This window comes from Kwoniella dejecticola, chromosome 4 (assembly GCF_000512565.2).
Source record: "Kwoniella dejecticola CBS 10117 chromosome 4, complete sequence".
NCBI lineage: Eukaryota > Fungi > Basidiomycota > Tremellomycetes > Tremellales > Cryptococcaceae > Kwoniella > Kwoniella dejecticola.
In genome coordinates, this window is record NC_089304.1 from 635,789 (window position 1) to 657,489 (window position 21,701).

At 48.1% G+C, this 21,701-nt stretch overlaps 8 protein-coding genes across 8 annotated transcripts; 3 read left to right on the forward strand and 5 right to left on the reverse strand.

Annotated features, from left to right (window-relative positions):
* Positions 1 to 201: 201 nt before the first annotated feature.
* On the forward strand, positions 202 to 762 carry I303_103512 (uncharacterized protein; the record flags this gene model as incomplete). Its single annotated transcript, XM_018406856.1, has 3 exons — positions 202 to 403; positions 536 to 663; positions 739 to 762. 3 exons carry the CDS (start codon positions 202 to 204, stop codon positions 760 to 762), a joined length of 354 nt encoding a protein of 117 aa, XP_018263664.1.
* A 231-nt stretch (positions 763 to 993) lies between these two features.
* On the reverse strand, positions 994 to 2,747 carry I303_103513 (methionine aminopeptidase, type I; the record flags this gene model as incomplete). Its single annotated transcript, XM_018406857.1, has 9 exons — positions 994 to 1,192; positions 1,263 to 1,335; positions 1,397 to 1,511; positions 1,624 to 1,841; positions 1,977 to 2,012; positions 2,075 to 2,099; positions 2,168 to 2,344; positions 2,477 to 2,568; positions 2,645 to 2,747. 9 exons carry the CDS (start codon positions 2,745 to 2,747, stop codon positions 994 to 996), a joined length of 1,038 nt encoding a protein of 345 aa, XP_018263665.1.
* An 885-nt stretch (positions 2,748 to 3,632) lies between these two features.
* On the forward strand, positions 3,633 to 4,679 carry I303_103514 (uncharacterized protein; the record flags this gene model as incomplete). Its single annotated transcript, XM_018406859.1, has 5 exons — positions 3,633 to 3,682; positions 3,784 to 3,868; positions 3,955 to 4,067; positions 4,197 to 4,368; positions 4,527 to 4,679. 5 exons carry the CDS (start codon positions 3,633 to 3,635, stop codon positions 4,677 to 4,679), a joined length of 573 nt encoding a protein of 190 aa, XP_018263667.1.
* A 249-nt stretch (positions 4,680 to 4,928) lies between these two features.
* I303_103515 (uncharacterized protein) lies at positions 4,929 to 6,605 on the reverse strand (the record flags this gene model as incomplete). The annotated part of the gene is made up of 7 exons (XM_018406860.1): positions 4,929 to 5,007; positions 5,112 to 5,344; positions 5,438 to 5,448; positions 5,514 to 5,608; positions 5,752 to 5,927; positions 6,112 to 6,369; positions 6,486 to 6,605. The coding sequence occupies 7 exons, from the start codon at positions 6,603 to 6,605 to the stop codon at positions 4,929 to 4,931; spliced, it is 972 nt and encodes a 323-aa protein (XP_018263668.1).
* A 400-nt stretch (positions 6,606 to 7,005) lies between these two features.
* Positions 7,006 to 9,511, reverse strand: I303_103516 (uncharacterized protein; the record flags this gene model as incomplete). Its single annotated transcript, XM_018406861.1, has 2 exons — positions 7,006 to 7,300; positions 7,410 to 9,511. 2 exons carry the CDS (start codon positions 9,509 to 9,511, stop codon positions 7,006 to 7,008), a joined length of 2,397 nt encoding a protein of 798 aa, XP_018263669.1.
* Positions 9,512 to 12,488: 2,977 nt separating this feature from the next.
* Positions 12,489 to 15,480, reverse strand: I303_103517 (uncharacterized protein; the record flags this gene model as incomplete). Its single annotated transcript, XM_018406862.2, has 7 exons — positions 12,489 to 12,530; positions 12,596 to 13,234; positions 13,315 to 14,267; positions 14,333 to 14,568; positions 14,635 to 15,007; positions 15,134 to 15,343; positions 15,426 to 15,480. The coding sequence occupies 7 exons, from the start codon at positions 15,478 to 15,480 to the stop codon at positions 12,489 to 12,491; spliced, it is 2,508 nt and encodes an 835-aa protein (XP_018263670.2).
* Positions 15,481 to 15,867: 387 nt separating this feature from the next.
* I303_103518 (uncharacterized protein) lies at positions 15,868 to 18,190 on the reverse strand (the record flags this gene model as incomplete). The annotated part of the gene is made up of 6 exons (XM_065968774.1): positions 15,868 to 16,193; positions 16,242 to 16,513; positions 16,576 to 17,066; positions 17,124 to 17,453; positions 17,513 to 17,765; positions 17,817 to 18,190. 6 exons carry the CDS (start codon positions 18,188 to 18,190, stop codon positions 15,868 to 15,870), a joined length of 2,046 nt encoding a protein of 681 aa, XP_065824846.1.
* Positions 18,191 to 19,705: 1,515 nt separating this feature from the next.
* I303_103519 (uncharacterized protein) lies at positions 19,706 to 20,836 on the forward strand (the record flags this gene model as incomplete). Its single annotated transcript, XM_018406864.1, has 4 exons — positions 19,706 to 19,985; positions 20,065 to 20,455; positions 20,520 to 20,585; positions 20,647 to 20,836. 4 exons carry the CDS (start codon positions 19,706 to 19,708, stop codon positions 20,834 to 20,836), a joined length of 927 nt encoding a protein of 308 aa, XP_018263672.1.
* Between the last annotated feature and the right edge of the window lie 865 nt (positions 20,837 to 21,701).

Sequence of the window (21,701 nt, forward strand, 5' to 3'; positions counted from 1 at the left end):
CGATTATATTCAAGTTGTTATTGTCCTCGTTCACTGTGATTGACGCGCATTGACCGCTTGTAGGAGGTGACGTTACGTCATCACATTCACTCACTGTACCAGTTTAACAGTTTTGACTCTATCGATCCTCATTTTGAAGATCTATCTTTGAAACATTTCTTGTATAAGTTGATAGGAAACTCATATTCAGACAAAACCAACATGTTCTCATCTCGCCTACGCTCAGTACTTTCCGCCTCCGCTCCCATATCAAGGTCATCGCCTGTAGCATCTTCCTCTCGAATCTCGATCTTCCGGGCTTATTCGACGCCGACTGCCGCATTGGATAAGGGCGAACAAGCGATATATGAGAAGCTCAAGAATGCTTTCCCGGGCAAGAAATTAGAAGTCCAGGATGTATCAGGTATGTCTTGTCATGTCATACCATCATACTTGTTCTATTTTTCCATAGTCGTACAGATCAATAGTATCAGCACTGTCTCTTTACTTACGGTGAAAATCGGCTGACAAATACCCAAAAACTGAAATCAAACAGGTGGATGCGGCTCGTTCTATGCAATAGAAATTTCTTCCCCCGCTTTCAAGGGTCTCACGACGATCAAACAACATAAACTGGTGAATGCATGTCTGAAAGAGGATATCGAAGGTATACATGGATTGCAAGTGAGTTTGAGCCCGGATTTGGAATTCACATAATCTGATTCGCTCGTTGTTCTGATAATCGATTATGACGAATAGTTGAAGACCATACCGGAAGAGTAAAGGCCTCGATAATTTCCATCACTTCGTTACAAGGTATCATAATTATAATCGCGATAGAAGCCAGACGATCGAAATATGAAACACTCGCTCGCTCAGACTGCAGCAAGAATGAGTACGCCATGCAATGCATTATCCCATCACAACATGTTATCACACCGATACTGCTCCATACACGTTCAACCCCTCACACACACTCTCTTGGCTCGTTTCGGGATAGTATGGGAATGCAGTCTAAGCAGATCCGTTCACCTCCAACTCCTTGACGCCATCAGCCATTTCGCCCGTCGGAGTCCCCACTTCCGGTGTCTCCTCGCCATCATTAGGCGTGGACGTACCGTTGGCCTTGGACTTGGACTTCTTCTTCTTTTTCTTGTGTGATGAGGTGGTAGGTGGCGGTCGAGTGAGGATTTCATATCCAGTCTCCGTGATTCTGCGACCGATTCAAGGTCATCAATATCTACAGCTATCAATCACGGAGGGAAGGCCGCAAAAAGACGTACAAGATAGTTTCTTCGAATTGTGCGGATCTTCGACCATCCAAAGTCACCGCCGTCCAATCATCTTTCCAGTGATCTGCCCAGGGAAAAAAAATCAGCTGAAGTCCGGTACATCAAGAAACGGACAGCTGACTCACCCAGATTGGCAGTACCAAGGTTGATCATAGGTTCAATCGTGAACACATGCCCAGCTTCCATCTTTCCAGGCATTTTCGAGCCTCCGTAATGTACGATGTTGGGTTCGCAGTGGAACTGTCATCCCACTCGCTCAATCAGCCTTGTCCCTTCGCTGCATCACTGAGTTCCATCCCCCTCACTTACACCCCTCTACACCACCATTTATTAAGTCGCATCTCAGACTTACACGTTCATGTACACCATGACCAGTATACCTCCTTACTATACTGAATCCTTTCGGTCTGACGATCTCTTCGATCTTGTTTCCGATTTCTCGATAAGGCACACCAGGTTTACATATCGCCATAGCTTCCTCCACAGACTTCTTGGTTGTCGCTATCAGCTCTGCTGATTCGTCATCGATCTTGCCAACTGGGTAAGTTGCGTTGAGATCGCTGTGGAAGCCTGTAATGAGGAGCGATTATCATCAATGAAGCCCGCACTATATCAATAATATTGCTGACTGACCTCCATGATCTGCAAAGCATCCTTTGTGTCAGCTTGGTGTCTTAGAGCCTCCAACAGTAAGATTCGGCTCACATAGGGAAACATCCAAGTTTACTATATCTCCTTCCACTGTAATCCACACAATTAGCCAGACCTCAAGCGTCGATCCCAATCGTGACAATCTATCTCACCCAGCGGCCGTTGATCCGGGATACCCTAACAAACAATGGTCAATCAGCATTGTTGATCCACCTTTCAACCGACCCTTGTGATAGCCAACTCACATGACAGATAACCTCGTTTACACTTATACAGACACTCTTAGGGAACCGAGCGTAATTCAGCGGACTAGGGTATGCATTTCTCTCTACACACGCTTGATGGCATATCGCATCGAGCTCGTCGGTCGTTATTCCAGGTCGTATGAAAGATGCCGTGTGGTCCAAGACTTCTCTACCGAGCTAAGATGAACGTAAAGTAGGAAATTAGCCGTCTGTATGGTCTCACAATGAGCAGGTTGTAAGGTTGAATGATATAAGAGCCGAAGTCGTTCGATGATTGGATCAAAGGGATAACGCAGATGATGGACGAACCCTGCAGACCACCCTCATAGCCTCGATCTCCTCCTTGTTCAAAATCCTAATTCGTTTCTCCCTGACGCTCTCAATAGCAGATACACCTTGCGCTGTACACCGCTCGTCAGTCAGACAAGTTTCCTGTGACGGGTTTTGGGTTTTGGAGTGATAATACATTTGACTCACGATGATCTGCATAATCCGGTCGCCTGATATGCGGCGGCACGACCCTCTTAGGCGACAGAGGGTACACCGGGCGTAAAGGTCCAGTGAATTTATAGTTTCTCATATTGGCAGGTAAAGTTGATTCTTCTGCAAAATCACAATAAAATGCATGATTGGTCAGCTTGAACGTAGTACGAAGGCACTTGCGGGCGAGCTGTCTACTCGCTATTGGCTTCATTCTCAGCTGCGAGCTGGACTATGCTATGTATAGCCTTGTGCGTCGTCTACGGACACGATCGCCATGACATCCTCATCAGTAAGTAATCCCTGAGACCGATTACCAGCAAGTATAGTGGCTCACCCCTATCAAAGGCAGAAGTCAGCTATAACACCTTGGGCTACATATCCAGAGGGCGAGAACACTCACAGCTCTTTTTGAAGCAGTCCTGATCACAGAAGAAACTGCCTTTTATACCCAACCTACCAATTCAGACTGTGTTCAGCAAAGCACACGAGCACTCTGAAGGGCGTCTTTCAATTTCAAGCTTACTCACTTTTTACAATTCGGACATTCTAGTCGAGAGGCTTCTTTCTCTCCGCAACCAGCACAAGTGGTCATCTTGGCCGATTCTTCTCTCTGACTTGTCGAGCTGTTCTGACTGCACGAGTTGTATAGCAAGGAGAAGAACGATAACGACGAACAAAAGAGATACATGTTCGTCTTTCTTTCACACTCGTTTGACCTTCTTCGCCTGTGTGTCAACATTTTACCCGGTATATTCCGGATCACGTGATCCCCGCTTTCTACTTCCGATGTCGTTGAAGTATCGGATAGCGATGAGATCTCGAAGAATATACGGACATGCATATGTTGGCAGCGACAACAACGCAAGGTATCAGAGAACGGTAACGATCAAGAGAGCGAAGTGGTATCTCGACCCAACGGAACGACTGCAAGTCTGGCTCTTACGCGGACCAAACGGAGAAGAAACGCCGAATATCGATATCGATGTCGAAAGCAGGATCGTTCTTCCGTCAGAAAGGGGTCAAAGATGCCTTGTGAGTTGGTCATACACCACCTCACACAACCTCCAGACGATCTTGGTGATACTAGTCAACCATGTCGCTGATTGTCGATTGGCAATACGCACCTCTTCCAGCCGAGTTCTGGCCTGGGTTCCAGTTGGGATCTTCTTCACGCGGCATATATACTCGTTAGCCAGTGTGACCGGGGGAAGTATGCAAGTGAGTTCAGCCGAGAAGACCCGTATCAGGAAGCTTAAAAACTTCTGCACTTACTGACTATCACATATAATCATATGAGCTTTTAGCCCACATTCAATCCGAATCTGTCTTCCGCGCCATTGCATCACGATGTAGTCCTTCTTGAACGGTGGTCTGTAGCTATAAATCGATTTCGGCGAGGCGACGTCGTGACTTTGTGGTGAGCTAAGCTCTGAGCTTTGAGCCTGTACCTCCGAGTTTCGCATCACTTACTACATTCTTTCACGGCAAAATCAACCAACCACTTGTTCGTAAACTATTAAGCTGATCCGCTCTCCAAACTCACTAGGTCCCCTCAAAATCCCGAACTGTTAACTACCAAGCGCATAATAGCGTTAGAAGGCGACCTGGTCAACCCTCTCCCTCCTTCTCCACCTACGCCGATACGTATACCGCCCGGACATTGTTGGGTCGAAGGGGACTCGAAGTTCCAGACGAGGGATTCGAATACTTACGGTCCGGTGAGTTGTAAATTATACAGTTCAGCCAAGTCCAGTCGTTTCACCACGTCACAGGCTATCTCCGATCGCCTTTCTCGTTGGACAAGATGTTAATACACAATCGCAATCAAGTCCTGAGACAGTCGCGCTGACTTCATACGCTTATGCATCGATGGCAGATCCCACTAGGTCTTATCACTTCACGAGTGTCTTACATCCTATGGCCGTGGCCCCGAAGAGGGATTGTAGATAATCAATTGCCCACCAAGTCGAAAGACAGAGTGAAGAGTCTGGGTCAGAGTTTCTTACAGACCAAATTCGGGGAACACTAGATCGCAAGGGGCAGCTCTAGCCATCGAGGTCACATATTCTATCAGGCATCCAAACTCAGGATGGAGCATAACTTTGTATCAACATACCATTGTACTATACAATTACAGATTGCATCGCATAGCATAGGGTATGGTGACATAGCATTCACGCATCGTATAATCTATTCCTCTATATACCTGGACATAATTTCTGGGACACGTGATTCCGGTCAATGAGGATCCTGCACCGCTGTCTGGCTCGTGCTCGCCCTACTGTATCTTCTCACCGACACTGCCATAGATATCCGTTCTCCTCTGAACAGCCAGGGGTATCTGACTGCGTGTCTCCCTATGACGCCAACATCAAGCGACGCCATTGCGTCAGCCTCAGTGCTACTCTGCCGCAGAAGCTTGGAGTCATAGCAGACTTAGTGATCATCACAGTGGACTCACTTTAGCACCGCATGATCAATGTCAACTAAGAAGTACTCCCCTTCTTCCTCGTAAATCTTCTCGATCGCCTCATCGCTTCCCGGAGGCGTATCATCGACACTTCTCAACCTGCCGAGCTGCTTACCCCAAGGATCGAAGGCTAAGGATTCTCCCCAAGAGGTTCGTTTGGGGTTATGAGCCCCATATTGCGCTGAAGCTATCACGAAAGCTTGGTTTTGGATAGCTTGAGATCGCTAGACGGGGAGGCAAATCCCGAGCAAGATGACGGAGTCGGATTAGCGTTTACCCATAACGTTCAAGCTGGATACTCATCGGACTGGACTTACCACCAGGGTAGCTGAAATAGAAATCACCAATCAGCAAGGAAGTCTAATCTGCTCTCGGTGCATGGTCCACACTCACCCCAATGATCTCGGCCCGTCTTGACCATAAATGCCGAAGGGAAGAGCAGGGTAGTCGCTCCTAGTCTAGTCAAGATCAAGGATAACTCGGGGAACCTAAGAAATGAGGATCCAATAGGTGGGGCAGATCAGCAAAAATGCAATGTATACTCAAGCTAGGAAACGCAGCATGACTTTATAACTTCGATAAAGCTACATGGGGCTTTGAGGTGTTGTCATTCGACATTGACATGACTCACCTTATATCATAACAAATTTCCAACCCCAATTTACCCAGTCCCTCAATGCCCGTATCTACGGGTCTGACGACTTCTTCGCCAGGTAATATCCTATCTGACTCGCCTGTCCTTTGAGGTGGGGGTATCGTCCCGTCCTCGTTCGGTGGTTTAGTCAGTTCGACATCGTACAGGTGCAGCTATACCAACAGGGAAGCACAACGGTACCGATGAAGTCAGCTTGGTTTACTGTTTTCACAGACTACGTCTCATCGGCATATTGACACCCTCGTACTTTGGCGAGATGTAAGGGAGGTGAGATCGCATCATTAGATTTATGGAGCTATAGCTTGAGTTCTCACCATTTCATGAGCATGAACTCACCTTTCTATAGCAAGCCAACACACTTCCATCACCTCCAATGATCACATGCGAATTATAAAACCGTTTCTCCTCTTCTTCCTCTATTCCCTCTTGCTTTTCGGGTCCCTCATGTATCCCCACGCTAATTACAACTCCGAGCTCTTTCGCCGTATCCTGCAATCCCAGAGTATATTCATGCTGCGGTAAGGGTAAGGAGAGTCTTCTCGATTCTTCAAATGACTGGTTTATGAAATCCGACGCTTCAGGTAAGAAGATAGCCTGCGCATGTAGAAGGTAAATGAATGAAATCAACAGATCAGTCGGGAAAAGTCATCATAATCAGTCCCATAGCTGCAAGAGGAGGACTGAACGTTTGAAGAAAGATGAGGTCTCACCTTTGCTCCTCCAGCCGCAGCTTTACGGATCACCCTCCTGCTGATTTCCAAATTATGTACAGGGTCTTCCGTCGACCTAATTTGAGCGACGGCTATAGTGGTTTTCGACCTTGTTGTCATTGTGATCGCCCGCAGACGCAGAGGAAAGATGCTGGAATGCTGATGTGTCCTAGCTGATGATAGGACTCTGCTGAGCATCGAGGGTCAGGATTGATAGGATGGAAGTAATTTTAGGCATCCACGAATACCACATACCAGCAAATGACATTTGTCTGCGGTTGCGTGATTATCGATGCGAGCATTGATACCCCTAGTCAAGAATCAGGCACTATCGGTTATGTCCGTAAGCAGGCAAGAGATAGCGACCGGTTTCATTTCATGATATGTATTATATCAGCAGAGGACCCCATCCGCATGATTGTGTACAAGCGGCAGACTGGTATGCAATATGAATGGTAAATGTTGGAAGAGTATACAACGGTTACAAAGGTAATTAGTGAACAGCGTATGTAAAAAACCCTTAAAACCCATTGCTCGAGCCAAAACTCAAGTCTACCAACCTCGTCCTCCTCTTCTCGGCCCTCAACATCCTGTTCCCCTTCGTGGCTTCATGTACATGTCTTTCGCAGTACCTCATCCCATCGAACTCATAGTACTCGTCCATAGCTTCTCTACAATTCTGTGCTTCCGATACACCTCCTCGATGATCGCATCGTAAATGGCCAGGATGGAACCGTTGTGGACTAGGTCCAGGAGTGACTATACATGCGCCCTCGATCGGTTGATGGCATGACAAAGATGCACATAAAGTACCGCTAGAACCCATTATCATCAGCAGGTGTTCACAGCTCGGTATAAGATAAGGATCTCGAGAATCTTATCTCCCGTCAAGAGAGGCAAGGTAAGGCAAGGTGATACACTCACTTCTCTTCATGGTAATGAAACTGGCAGAACGATTTCCCACCATACACATAAAAGTCGTCCCCTTCAAAAGGTTTGTCGCACTTGTAACAAGTGAAACATTCCCGGTGCCATTTCCCCTTGAGTTGTCCATCGGAAGACGATACTGCCGACTTCTCAATTGGTAAATTGCATCGTCGGCAAGAAGGGAGATACATCTTCTTCCAATCTTTCTCACACAACACAACTCCGTCTCGCTCAACGAAACGTTTGGATCCACCTACGGAGTCACCGCATTTCACACAGACTTTCTTGCGGCGAGTGCTGGTCAGACTGTTTGACGAAGAAGTTGAATTGGACGATTTATGCGATTTCGGTTTAGGCGTTTCCTCGATAGCTCCATGTCCGTTACCGTTGAGGTATTTCTTACTTCGGTTGGGCGAGGAATGGGGTGCAGTAGTGGGAGGATATGGTCTGGTAGACGTTATAGTAGAATTCGAATGAGAATTAGGCAAATACCTATCCCCGGTGGTCCCCTTGAGATTCCTAGCGGTAGGTTTTCCGAAGACCACTCTTTCACCTTCGTCTTCCTCGTCCTCTTCCCCAATCTGATCAAGTATATCTCGACCTTCCATCCCGCCGGCCGATCCAAACGACTTCATACCAGGTTCATGAGTAGGGCGAGCTTGCTGAGTGTGAACTCTGTCAGAAAGCATCTCGAGACTTTGAGAGGGTGTGACGACTTCTTCGGACTCTGGTCCACTAGTCGCACCCCATCTTCCCGATCTGGAGCTCGACGAACTGCTTGATGCCTCACTACCCGCTGTGGGATTTCGGTGATGCTTTGTATCGTTCGACCTTCGCTGCGAAGCGGTAGACATCATCGGCGAGTCTGCCAGAGCAGGGGTAGCCCATGGCAGAGCAGATGGCTGATCATCGAGATCCTCATCTTCAAGCTCAAAGGTCGTAGTCTGCGGACTCGCGTGGATTTTGCTTTGTCCATTACTCCTAGAACTCTCACCTGAAGCACTTCGAGCCATGCCGATGCCGAGAACAGGTCCTACAGTATTACTCCTCTCGTGAGCCTGCATTTCCTTGACTTTGTCGAAGAAGCCAGGTTTGCTGGGACGTGTAGGAGCTGTGTTTGTTCTTGCTCGCAATAATTGAGAAATGCTTTCTCCGCCCTGGCCGGATCGACTACTTGTATTTGATGATACAGACTCCTTCCGTCGGGGGGGAGAAGAGGGATTTGATCGATGGGACGCAGCGGACGCTGATCGTCTGGGAGGAGAAGCGGGCGTACGGGATCGAGGTGGAGAATATGAGCTAGTCGACCCAATCGGGGCTGTGTGTGAATGATGCATTTCCGGTCTAGCGCCAAATGTCGGGCTTGGTCCGGTGTTCTGCCTGCCACTCAAGGGGACTTTGGGTAATAGAGAAGGTTCGCGTGTGGACGCGTGTGATGAAGAGGCAGGTTGAGATTGCTGCCATGGGGGATGTTCAGATTGGAAAGAAGGGGAAGGTAAGGGTTGTTCGATGTGTTGCTTAGCTAAAGCCACACCAGCTCGCACTCCCCAAGCAGCAGCCGCAAATGCTCTTCTGCCAACTCCTGCCATACCAGATTCTCCACCGCTGGTTGTATCTATCATAGGCGAAGATTGCGGCTCGGCAGCGTTGACAGCGCTCCCATCTGGATGTGGAAAGAAAGGATTCGTGGGTGAGGGAGTCTTAACAGGCGGAATGGGGTAAGCTGAGTATGAACCAGGTTGATCGTGGGGCGAGAGATTCGCTGCCGATGGGCGTCTAGGTATGGTGAATTCGGTAGGAGAGGGATGGGCGGAAGATGGTCCAGCAAATGGGGGTCGAACGCCCGTTGGCGAAGGTCCGCGGTGCGACTGGGAAGACATTTGCCGAGACATCGGTGGAGCCGCTGCTGGACGAGCTTGAGGAATAGCTATTTGAGATGGTCGTGGAGCATTTCTGTTTGCCAGTCCCCTTGATGGTCCACTACAGACATGTTCGCCTAGGGAGGAGAGGGGTATGGAAGCTTCGCAGGACGAGCAAGTCACATTGGGCAAGAGGACCGATACGCGTTCCGTTTCAGGTCGAGGGGCGAATAACGACATTTTTAGTTGTACCTGGGCGTGGGCCTCGGCAAGTAATCGAGATGTACTAAATGAGTGAGTCGAGATGGAATGAGCGAGATCCTTGTGTGTGACAGGCCAATGAACTAATCGATACAGGTCGAAATGCAAAAGCAAACAAGCGAAGAATCAAGAGTGAAAAAGAGAAAGAAGAAAAGGAGAGACTGAGTGCTCTCAGAGCATGGAGAAAAAAGAGATCAATCAAAATGAAGGAAAGGCATCAATCTAGTGCAGATAGTCCAATGCGAAAGGCATGAAATGATGTGGGAAGATCTGATCAAACAAACAAGGGGAAGCATTCCAATTACTTTAGATCGTTGGATCCAAAGGACATTCATCCACACGAGTCCACTCTCGATGAGGAAGAATGCGCAGTGAATGATGAAACGGCCTGTTCAGCCTATCCAAAGCATACCAAGAACGAAGAAAAACACCAAGAGTCTGGGTCAAGTCTTCTTCTAGTCTACTTTTGGACACGGGGGAAGGTTTCATGAAGCGGCAAGTCGAGACATGTCTTGCGGTCCGAATGGGAATATCGAGCCAAATAAAGGTGAGACATCCGAGAATAAGTATAAACAGTAACTCACGTTTGACTGTTCACAAAATCGGCATTCAGCTTCTATTGTTTCATCTATGCGATTCTTCGTCTGTGGATGTGTTCTAAATGATGTGCTGTATGATAGCGAATGAACAGAAGAGGGGATGTTGTGTCCTCGTTTTTGGTGTAGAGGCTTATAAGACCGTACAAAGCGGAGACGGTCTTATCACAATGGATGTGCAGCACTGGCACTATCGCTATCGCTCTTCTAGACCTTAGAGTAACGGCCGACGAGACTAAGAGACTAAGAAGAGGAGCTTTGATCGTCTTTTGGGCCGTTTGATGGTTTGATATGCTTTGTTGTAATCTTCCACCTCTCCCTACTACCCGCACGGACTATTTTGATGGATTTTTCCCTTGTTTTTTTACCTTACCCCTTGATGTTTTAGTTTGATGTCTTCTACGCTTTGACCTTTTTGTTGGCGTTTTCTGTTCCAAGAGACGCCCAAAGATACCACTTGATCCACTAAGAAACACCTCTAGCCAGACGAAGGCGTCGTCAAACAGATGGCCTGTCCAGGTAAGACGGGATGGATGCGAGATCGAAATGGCTTCGAGACGATCCGTGCGTAGTTGATAGTCTGCTTATGGCGATGGGGTGGTGATATTGGTCGATGAAAGGCGTAAGTAGAGTGAAGTAGATGATCTTGCAGATGTAGTGTAGTTGATGTATCGTCTCGTCGAGTCTAATATGGTCTATATTTCTAGAGTGGAAGGAGTCGAGTCGTCATTTGATCCTTCAACATGAGCAATCCCGTTTATTGTCTGATACCCCTCGGAGTTCCTTTGTTCTCTTGAGCTTGGCGTGTTCTAATATGATCTATTCCATGTACCTCATCAATCTTTTGACAGCTGACTAATGATGATGCTAAAGGTATCTCCCACCCTCCAAATGATTGAGTGTCGATGGCGTTTTGATGTTTTCGTTATTATCCCTTCAGTTTCTTTTGTTTGTCCCGTTCCTCGATTCCAAAGAGACTCCTTTCCAGCGACCTATCGAGCAAGGTCGCAGGGTATAGGTATAATAAGGATCTCGGAAGATCGACAACAGGGTATGAAACGGCAAAGCCAAAAGATGATCTCGAGTATAATGAATGCCTATGATGAGGCAAAGTCAATCAAACAAGCAAAACAGAAAACGTCCAGGTACAGAGACAGATTGTGATAGGTACTGGTACCGTGGACTCTGTCTCCGTAACGAAAGAAAGGATAGTCACCAAAGATCAGAGATGCCGTTATGTTCTATCTTCCATAACAGTTTTTTCGGACACTTCGACACAAAAAGAAAACACACTGATCGGTATGAAGATGGACGTTAAACCGATGTACAGCTAAGTACAGAGCGCCGACAGGATAAACACAATTTGAGTTCGAGATTCCAAAATTCCAGATTCCAGGATACAGAATCGTTGCGGATAATTTATAATTCTAATGAAGAAGTGATCGAGACGAAGAAGATCCCTACAGATGTGTCTTGAGAAGGTATCAAGGATCAAGGAAGCTTTTCTCGACTTTCAACGGACGATCACCAACTCATGTGCATGTATATCCTTCACCAATCTCTTATCGACATCCTAACTGACGAGACACGAAAACCATATGGTCATGGAAAAGCCAATCTTACGCGTTTCTAGGTCAGGGCAGAATAGAACACTACCGGCAAATGGTGGTATGCTAAGTGCGATTTAGAGTTTAGGGTGATCCGGATTGTTTTGGCGCCTTTCCCTGAGACGAAAAGAAATGCCGATTGCCGGTCAAACCTTCAACCTCCTTCTGGTTGTATGATACTTGCAGTCGATGCATTTTGGGATCGATGCATTTTGGGATCGATGCATTTTGGGATCGATGCATTTTGGGATCGACTGAGCCCAGCAGATGGACCTTCTACAAGTCCTAAGTAGATTGAAATTGAAATTAGCTTCTATGTCTAGCACTCGCACGGACTTATCTCCCGTATAACTAACTGAGCTGCGAACAAACGATAGCAACAATGTTAATTTGATAGAAGCCTCAAGCCACAACGAAGGAATGTGCGGTACATGGCTCATGCCCCGCTTCGGGATCAAAAGGGATCATAATTATATCCGTCGACAACATGTCAGCGATGACTTTCTTCGTCACGCTGATCGAGCTGCAGTACTTTCAAGCGATGTCCTCGGAGTAGTCTGTTTTCATGATATTTATCCTCTCTCATGAAATAAAGATACAATTCAAGAGGAATTCGACCATACAGTCACAGATCAGCTCCCGTCCGCCATCGTCGCACACTAATCGTACAACAGACACTGAACCTGATTATTCGTTATAAATATGTTATGATAAATCTGTGCGTCAACTATACTGCGCGTAGCCATGTTGGCGTTACTTCTCGCTATTATTGGTTCCCATGAATGCTTTCCAGAGCTGAAAACCGTGATGCCCAATTAGCTTGACTCACTTAAGATAGACGTCACATTGCCCCGACTCACCTCTTTACTGAGCGCGTCACCGATCTTCCGCCTCCCTTCTCCTTTGACCGTATCAGCGAAAAACATCTCTTTCCCCCTTTTCCTCTTCTTTCCATTCCCACCTCCGATCGCATTCGCATCTCCTCCCACTTCCAATTCTGCCGGTCCCTCGTCTCGCGCTTTCAAGCTATTCCAAAGCGCTATCGGAGTCTCCCAAATATCCAATATGGACGACACCCTTTCAGCACTCATCCCTTTCACACATAGTAACATCCTGGCGAACTTCTCTTTAAGCGTGACTGAAGCCGATTTATCATTCAATTCCTGATATGCGCTAAAACTGATCAAATATTCCTTATCGCCATGTGTTTGCTTCAAGTGATTCTGCAGGGATTTGAATGTCGGTCTAGAGAGGTATCTCGTAGGTATGATATGCAATGCTTTGTCCTTGTGGGATTGTTGGATGACTTTGGTCATTGTAGTCAAGAAATCAATGGTCTCCGACAATTTATGGGTCCCCTTCAAGAAGAAGCGGTTGTGTATCTGGATCTGCGATTTGGCAGTCATGATTTGAAGTTCGTGGTACTCCATTCGTTCGGCGACTTGCCAGTCCTCAACGATGTAGTATATATGATTGATACACGAATTGGATAGTCGGAACTGTGCATTATCCCAGGCTCAGCATGATCCCACACCACTATCTTACTGCCATCACCCCATTTTCCCAGTGGGACACTCACACACTGCTCATTATACCTTCCATCTCTGATCGAGCTACACAGATCATCAAGTCGTTTTCGCTCCACCACATAGTCCAGCACACATTCGTCCTCTTCTCCACCTAGATCACCCACTATCCTTCTTGCAACCCAGCACATATCGCCTAATCTCAAGGCTCGAGTTTCTACCTTGATGCCCTTGTCGGCAAGCGATTCAGCAATCTTATCTCGATTGGATCGAGATTCCACTTCCCGAGTATCGACAATCAGGATGATCTCGTATGTCCCCGGCGGATAGACCAGAGCATCAGAAGGCTGGAAATTTGGCATTCTATCCGAATTCGTATTTATAGTTGTCGACGTGTTAGGATGCGATTCATCGAGATGTACGTGAGGTGTCGGGGTTGGAATATGAGAAGATAACCTCGGAGCAGGTTTGGACGTTTTCTTCGGCTGAGCGGTTTCTGCGATCTCGCCCCAAGAATGGGATCGACTGGTCTGTCCCCCGATCTGGCGACGCAGAGCTGCTTCGGCAGCTAGACTGGATATTGGAGATTGTGGTTTTGCAGGTGCAGAGACGGTCCGGGTGAACGCTCGCTCGGCAAGCATCAGGTCATCGATTGGGCAAGCAGGCTGCACGGCGTTGCCTCCCTGGTATTCGGTTCTAGGTTTGCCAAAGTCCTTGAGGTCAAGTGCAGGTGATCCGATGCGTTTCTGCTGCTCAATATGACCGTCATCGAACTTGCTACATGTCGGAGGAGCCTCTGCTTCGACTATGAAACCGAATAAGGTTGGTTCGTCGGAGTCGTCTCGGATCTTAGCGTCGTAAGGGTCGTCTACCAAGCGAAGTTGAGATGTAAAGGGATGTGTCCGCTGGGTATAGCGAAATTCGACCTTCCTTAGACTGATGAATTCGGCAGGATCCAGACGTATGCTCGCAGAAGTGAGCTCTGAGACTCTCTTACCGGATGAGTCTGCACAAATGTCAAAATGAGCTCACACTAAGTCGAAGAAGAGGTATGCAAGCATCGAAACATACCGATATACCAGAATTGGAATCGCTCAGGTCTTACCGCACCATTCGACTTCTCGGGCGACGCGTGACGAGATGAGACGATGGAAGTTGCGCGATTGTCAGGCGTTGAGATAGCTGGAACACTGCGGGCAGGGATGAGAGGGGTAGTCGAAGAGCCCACGGAGGGAGTATGCAGGAAAGGCTGTTTCTCAATATGGTTAAATTCCGGCCGCAGGCTTCTCATAGCTACTGCTACTTCACTGAAATGCACCAGCATATTATCAACCGAGGGACCGAGCTAGAGGATACCAAGAAAAAGGACTCACTATCCCTCTTCTGTCAAGCAGTACTTGTGAGGATTCCCCGTGACGTAGACATATCCTTTATTGACCAACGTCTTCATCCCGCTCCAAGCTGTGAAATAGGTACCCTTTTCCGAGTGTTCATACGATGAATCGCAATAACCTTGAGCCCCTCTGATGACTTCCGACTTGGTCAAGAATACCTGAGTATTGACTTCAGGATCGTCAATGGCTAATACCAAGGCCAATAGGATTCCATATGACCCGGATCCTCTGGCTGGTATGTACGCTTTCGGTTTAGCGGGCTTGCGAGCTTTCTTCTTCGGTTGTACAGCCGACGCTGAGGTGTCTGATTCTTCGTCTGAAGATGAGGGTTTGGACTTCCCCTTATTCTGCTCTGCATCCCGAAAGTTATCAAGTTGGGCACATTCCAAATTATAGAAGTGGAGGAGAAGCAGTGGTCATTGGGCATTGATGGTGGGGGACTGATCATGGGGGAGTAGATAGGATGCGTATAACTCACTAACGGGCGATTCAATCACTATATCATTCTCCTCGCAGTATACCTTCCACTTCTTCTCTAGTATCGCTACCGTCTTCTCGCCTATATGCTGCAGCACAACCAGATCCCTTGGACGACTATAGGTGACCGGACAATTCTGTAAAGATCGACAAGCTTTGCCATACCCTTCTGCTGATTTCAAGTTCTTCTCTCTGGCAGCATCACGAAGCTCTGCGAGTGAATTGCATTTGCCATCAGCATCTCTTGGCGACTCAAGCGGCATGCATGGCAGATATTCCCGGGGTCCACTCACCCTCCATCCACTTCAAGAAGATCGGATTGCCGCATGTCGGCTTTGCGCGCGGCATGTGTGCGGTAAAGGAAATGTTCAAGATATATATGGGTGTTGCCGCATCAAGAAGCGAGTATCATTCTCCGTTCAAGACTGAAGAGGGTCGTAAGTATTTGTCCAGCAGGATAGCCTCTGGGTTGAGCCTGACAATGAGAAAATCAGATCGATGAGTGACATCAACATCAACAATAACAATGTCAACAACATCCTCAAGTTGATATGATATTACCCGGTCCTTACACCAGACGCGTTTGATCTTTTGCTCATGTTCAAGTTGACGTGTACTCGGTGGCAAATATTCGCGCTTTTACAGGTTTCAGAATATTGTACAGCACGGTTTCACCCCTTTTACAACCATAATTATCAATCGTACAACATACAGCGATACTTCACAGCAAACGATCTAGCTACCTAGTGCAGAAGCAAGATGGAAGTAAAAGTCGGAAATGGCATTATCGGACATTTGCCTGTTTCCATGCCCATTTGCATTTCCAGCCAGACCAAACGGATCTTCTTCGTTTCCATTTTTATTGAGAGCCATGAAGCCATTCCCAGCTGGCAGAGGCTGATTTATCAACGAGCCTTGGAAGGCATCGATCGATGTGAATGGTTCCGTAGACAGAAATTTGTCCCATGAAGGTACAGAACTCGAGTTGGAGTTGTTGTTAGGTATATTCTGGGGGATACCGGTATTGGACCATTGAGGTAAATCGGTGTGACCGCCTCCGCCTGTGTGGGAGTCGCCATACAAGTACCCGTGACCATGACCGTTCCCACTCAGGCCTAGCATTACCCCAATATCGTCGGGAGGTAGATTATTCGACATCGACGAGGATGAAAATGGCAGCGAATCGATCCTCTGCGCCAGGTCTTGAGCTTGTTGCACAGCCTGCGCTGGGTTGAAGTCCTGTCGCGACGTCTGCCCATCCGCATCAGGTAAGGTCGAAAGACTGGACGAAGAAGCGGAAGGCTGGTCATAAGCGGCAACAGCGTTATTCGAATACGCTTGTGTCGGTGTGACATTGGATTCCATCGCTTCTTTGCTCAGGCTACCCGCATACACATCAGCACACCTGTTGTGATCAGGACGGTGGCGACACAAGTGACTTACCACAACATGTTGAGTATTTGATATCCGTTGTGTACCGCATAGGTCATGATGTCCTCCTGCTTTGGCTCGCCAGCCAGCCTCAACGCGACTCTCAGGATCAGATCTCGTTCCGGCGCTTGTTTACCGGTCAATTGCAGTAGTATAGCGGCAGCAAACACAATTGGAGACGTGGGTCTAAGCATGTGCATTGCTCTCTCGTGAGATAGGCAGCCTGCCAGTAAGTCGATAGACACCAGGACGAGATCCGACTTCATCTGTTCGGACCAGGAGCCAGGACTTGCTCGAGCTTTGGCAACGCGGAGTATGCCAACCAAACGAGATCGAAACGATAGGTATTGGAACCACCACTTTCGTAGTGAGTCGGTTTGCGTATCTACCCATTTCTCGTTCCAGCTCTGAAGGTATGTTTGGATCCATATTCTCTCGCTGTCCAAAGCTGTTGTCGAACGAGACGTCTGGGTTATCCGGGATATGCGTTCCTTCGACTCAGCCTGGTATCTCCGGTCAGTTGACGCGCACAGAGCCTCATGAGCTGCGGGGGAACGTACCTCGAACCGATACAAAGCATAATCAGCAGCCATGAGTGCAATGTCGTCCTGAGGCGGCATCCGATCCAATTCTTCAGCTTCGAAATCTGTCAAATCGAACCCTTGACAAGAGATCTCTTGTCGGTCCGCTATAGACTCCCATCTACTTTCTACCAATACAAGGGATACTCGTGTGCGCAGATCGTTGCGATTCCGCTCTCCAGAGGTATGCTTGTGTTGTCGAGCCAGCTGAAGCCCGATCTGTCCAGCCATACGCACCGACATACCTAGCCGCGTAGCACGTTGATCATCCACCAATCGAGGGGTTCGCAAAGCCCACATTTGCGCCAGCTTTGTAGACATCAGCACCCCATGGACTCTCGCTTGAGTACGCAGACATTTGTACACACCAGCATACCCTGCACGATCTCGACTGACTTGGCAGCCGTTGCACAGACCACCAATTGAAGCTTCTCTAGATGTGCCCAGAGCTTGATCGCTAGAATGCGGTCTTGTGGACTGGAGGTAGTCAGAGTAGCAGTTGACGTGGCGCCCAGCGCTAGCACCACCGTAAAGAGGAACGCGGAGCGTGACCGAACGAATGTCGCGGTGTGGATATCTCGGTCGAGCATTCCCCATTGACAGTGCACATGCCGGAAATAGCTACAACAGGTCAGCCCGGAGGTCGCAACCCCAAAAATTGCTGACACTCACTTTGCAAAAAGAATCTCCACTTGATTCTCCTTTATGACATTCTGATAAACCGGATCCAAACCTATGCTAACATCCCTTTTTGATCCATGTAACCCTAATTGAAAGTACTTTCTCTGATCGGAGATGATTTTCCCAAGGTTCTCCTTCGACCATCTTCCCAGCCTTATAGCATCCTCTAATGGTAGATTCGTAGTTGGAGCAGGCACCACCATTGTATCTCGCCATTCCGACCCGTCTGCGGTATCCCATCCTCTTCTAGCACACTCAGCCAAGAATAGCAGTGGATTGTGCACATCTCGCCCAGATGAGAAGTCTGCTCGGGGTACAGTCTCGGATACCGCTCGTTCAGATCCTGTCGGGAACGAGCCTGCCATTGTTTGGACCGTCCGGCGGGTCATACCTTGACGAGGGCGCGGGGTCGCACGGAAAGGGACTGGTGTGGGTGACGCAAGAGTGGACATGCCAGACACGAAGGGATCAAGCGGACTCTGCGCTCGCGTCATAGGTTGATCAACGACTACTTCGGAGAACAGTATATCCTGGTCGCCTGTTGACCAGTCAGTCGGCGCTGCATCACGATCATTCTCGATGCTGGATTGAGGAGATGTCTGACTTCTCGAGACCTCATGATGGTTTCGGTGGCCGGCCAGTTTCTCCAGTGTCTTTCGACTGAACTCATCAGCAATGAACATATCAAGAAGAACTCACTTCTTACTGCCTTTCACCCTTCCCCGACGCGTAGCTGTAAAGTTGCATGGTATAGCGGCACTCTGGCATCGAGCGCAGATGCCCTTGTCAGGTACGAGATGACATCGGACTTTGGCCTAAGAAGATGTCAGCCTGGAATAAGGCGATGTCTTTGGTCGACGTACTATACGACATCTAGAGGAATGAGTTAGCGACTTTCTCCGAGCTTCAACTCAACGGACTTACGCTGTGCAGGCTTTGAGACCTCGTTTCTCCGTCAGAACCACCGTGGATGGCCCAGCTATCGGCTGCATCTCTAATCTGCAGGCCTAAAGTCCTTGTGCAGGTGATAAAGCTGGGATGGTGGTTGCGGGCTAGCTGTACAATTTGTAATGCCGGGCCATAAGGATCGATTATATCCAGACTGATATACTGGATACTTGATAAAAGACTGTCCAAGTTGTCTTGACTTTCTCACGTAAACGAATGAGGAGAGAGATATTTCCCAGTTGCGCACTCGCCTCCACACTGCTGCGAGCCGCTTTGACCGATCTGGATGATCTAGCTGTGATTTGATTGGTGTGTTTGATGGTCTGTGCGAGTGAGGAACAAAGGAACCATCCTTTGATCGTACCTAGGACCACCGGGGGAACGCAAGATAACGGAACCTTTCCCAGTATCCCCGCAGACGACCGTCACTCTCAGACCCAGAATGGGGATTTGTCTTCATTTTCATTTTCCACCCGCGACATCGCAACGAAGCTATCAATCTCAGTCTTTCGCACACGTATATCACGCCCAGAGGTGCTACATGCATGCGCGCTCGAATAGTGTCTCTCTCGCCTGCTGGTGACACATCTGCTTTACATCCTGCTTTCCTTCCTTCTGACCTCCCCCCCGTCCGACACTTGATAAGGTAGTTCCGTAATAAACGCCAATAAATCTTTTTAGACTCGAACCCTTCTGTCACGGCCCGTTCTTCCAGAATCTAATAACCGACATCCCAGACGGCAACGCACTGTCTTTAGATAGGCAACCAAGCGGTACCCATAGCTGACATGGAGGTCGTCAAAGAGATATAACAACAAATGAACAACTTCGACAATGTGCACAACGTCATGTATCATCAGTCGTAGCATCTCATCATCAAGACAGTCATCGTCCACAGTACAGACAGTACAGTTTCAATCAGACCACCCAACATGCCCGTAGCAGTCGACTCTCCTGTCATTATCCCTCTTTCCGATGCTGAGCGAAATTCAGGAAACATCGCCGACGACCATCTCTTCGATGCTGTAGATGCTCTCTTCAAAGATGGGGTAGTGGTTCTGCAGAATGCCATCGATGTGGAGGTGATTGATAAGCTGAATGAGAAGATGAAGGAGGACACAGCCAAGATCTTGGGCGGCGCTGTGAAAGGTATCCACTGGAATCAAGGTGCCGACAAGGGTAATGTCTCCCAAGTCCCACCCATCCTCGAAGGTAAGCCATTCTCACATCTCTCTCCTGCCTGCTCCGTATTTGTCATGGTCGCGCTGACGTGGGTTGCGGGGCTGTACAGAATACATGTTCCCTCAAGTATACGCCAACAAACTCGCTGCCTCCGTCTTGTCCTGCGTCTTAGGTCCTCAGCCTGAATTACACTACATTCGGTCCAACACCCTTCTTGGAAACACCGAGACCCGTCAAAAGGTACACAAGGATGTTCGGGGAAGACATTTGTCCCATCCTTATGCTATCGCCCAGAACATCTGCTTGATCGACGTCACCCCAGAGAACGGCTCTACGGAATTATGGCTGGGAACCAACAATTCATCGCCTTGGACTGACCATGAAGCCATGCACCTTGGTTTCGTCGCTGAGAATAAGCTTGAGGAGAGGAGGAAAATCAGACCACCTGTTTACACTCCGGTAAAGAAAGGAAGTTTGATTCTTAGGGATCTCAGACTGTGGTGAGTTTTCCCAACTCTCGATTCATGTTTCATCAAAAGCTGATAAGGGGATAAAAATGCTTAGGCATGCGGGTATGCCGAATCATACAGAGGAGACTCGAGTCATGCTCGCTTTCGTGTACTTCGCTTCGTGAGTCCCTCCTCAGCCTTGTGTGACCTCAGTACGGCCTCGCTGATAAGATCGTCTGCAGCTGGTACCGAAACACCATGAAACAGAAGTTCCCTAGATCGTTGAAGCCGACCATCGAAGCCATGGAGAAGGAGAGCAATACCAAGATTGTAGTAGAATACGTTGACAATGAGGAGGTCAAGGACTATTTGAGTGTTGAATTTCAGACTCTCTTTACCTCTCCTCATCACCCTAACCAGGAGGTCGCTTGATCTGTCGCATTCGGTATTTGAGTTCATGTATTTCTCATCTTTCCTTATCTTCCGTGATGTTACGATATGTATTTGGTCCTCTCCGCTCGTGCATGGCCACACGTGCACGGATGTGTGCATACAGAACCCCATCAATGGACATATCGACACACATACACACACTCATACATACACAGAGGTACATGCATACACACCCAAACAGAACTTATCTCTGACTAGTGGATGAGTCTGGTGACCACCGATTTCCTTTGACTCAGGTCCCATCAAGCGACCGCGATCTACGTCAAAGGACGGTCTGCAAAGCCCATCATGTGCAAAAATCGTACTATTGAACGGTGTCCGAGCAAGTTGGCGACTATTGTCACCTTGCCATTGCTACGCAACCGATCTGTTGTGCATTACTTAGTCAAGGTCGCCCGTATGTATAATCTGAGAAGTTATGACATGCAAACCGGACCAAACATCCCGTCTTCGCAAATCTCCGTCCGGACTATCGGACCTCTCTAGACTCTCAGCATGCCACCTCCTGTGGTCCCGCACGTTGAGTTCCATGCCCCATGCTACGGTATGCACTGCTGTCTCCTGAAGAAAGATACCTCAGCCTCGCTTAGGTCGTAGATAAGTCACTTGACCTATCTCTCAAGCTACTACTAGACTAGAGTGAAGAACAACGGTGAATAGAAAGATATAAATGACAGAGGGGAAACGAATCTCTTCGATTTGTGCAGTTCTCTCCTCTTGTACCCCGCGACACCTACCTCTCCTCTGAGATGCACCAAACTCTTCTTGTCATCAAGCCTCTGTGATCGTTCCTTCATGTATTGATCGGTACATTACAAACCACCTCCAGTATAGTTAGGTCAAA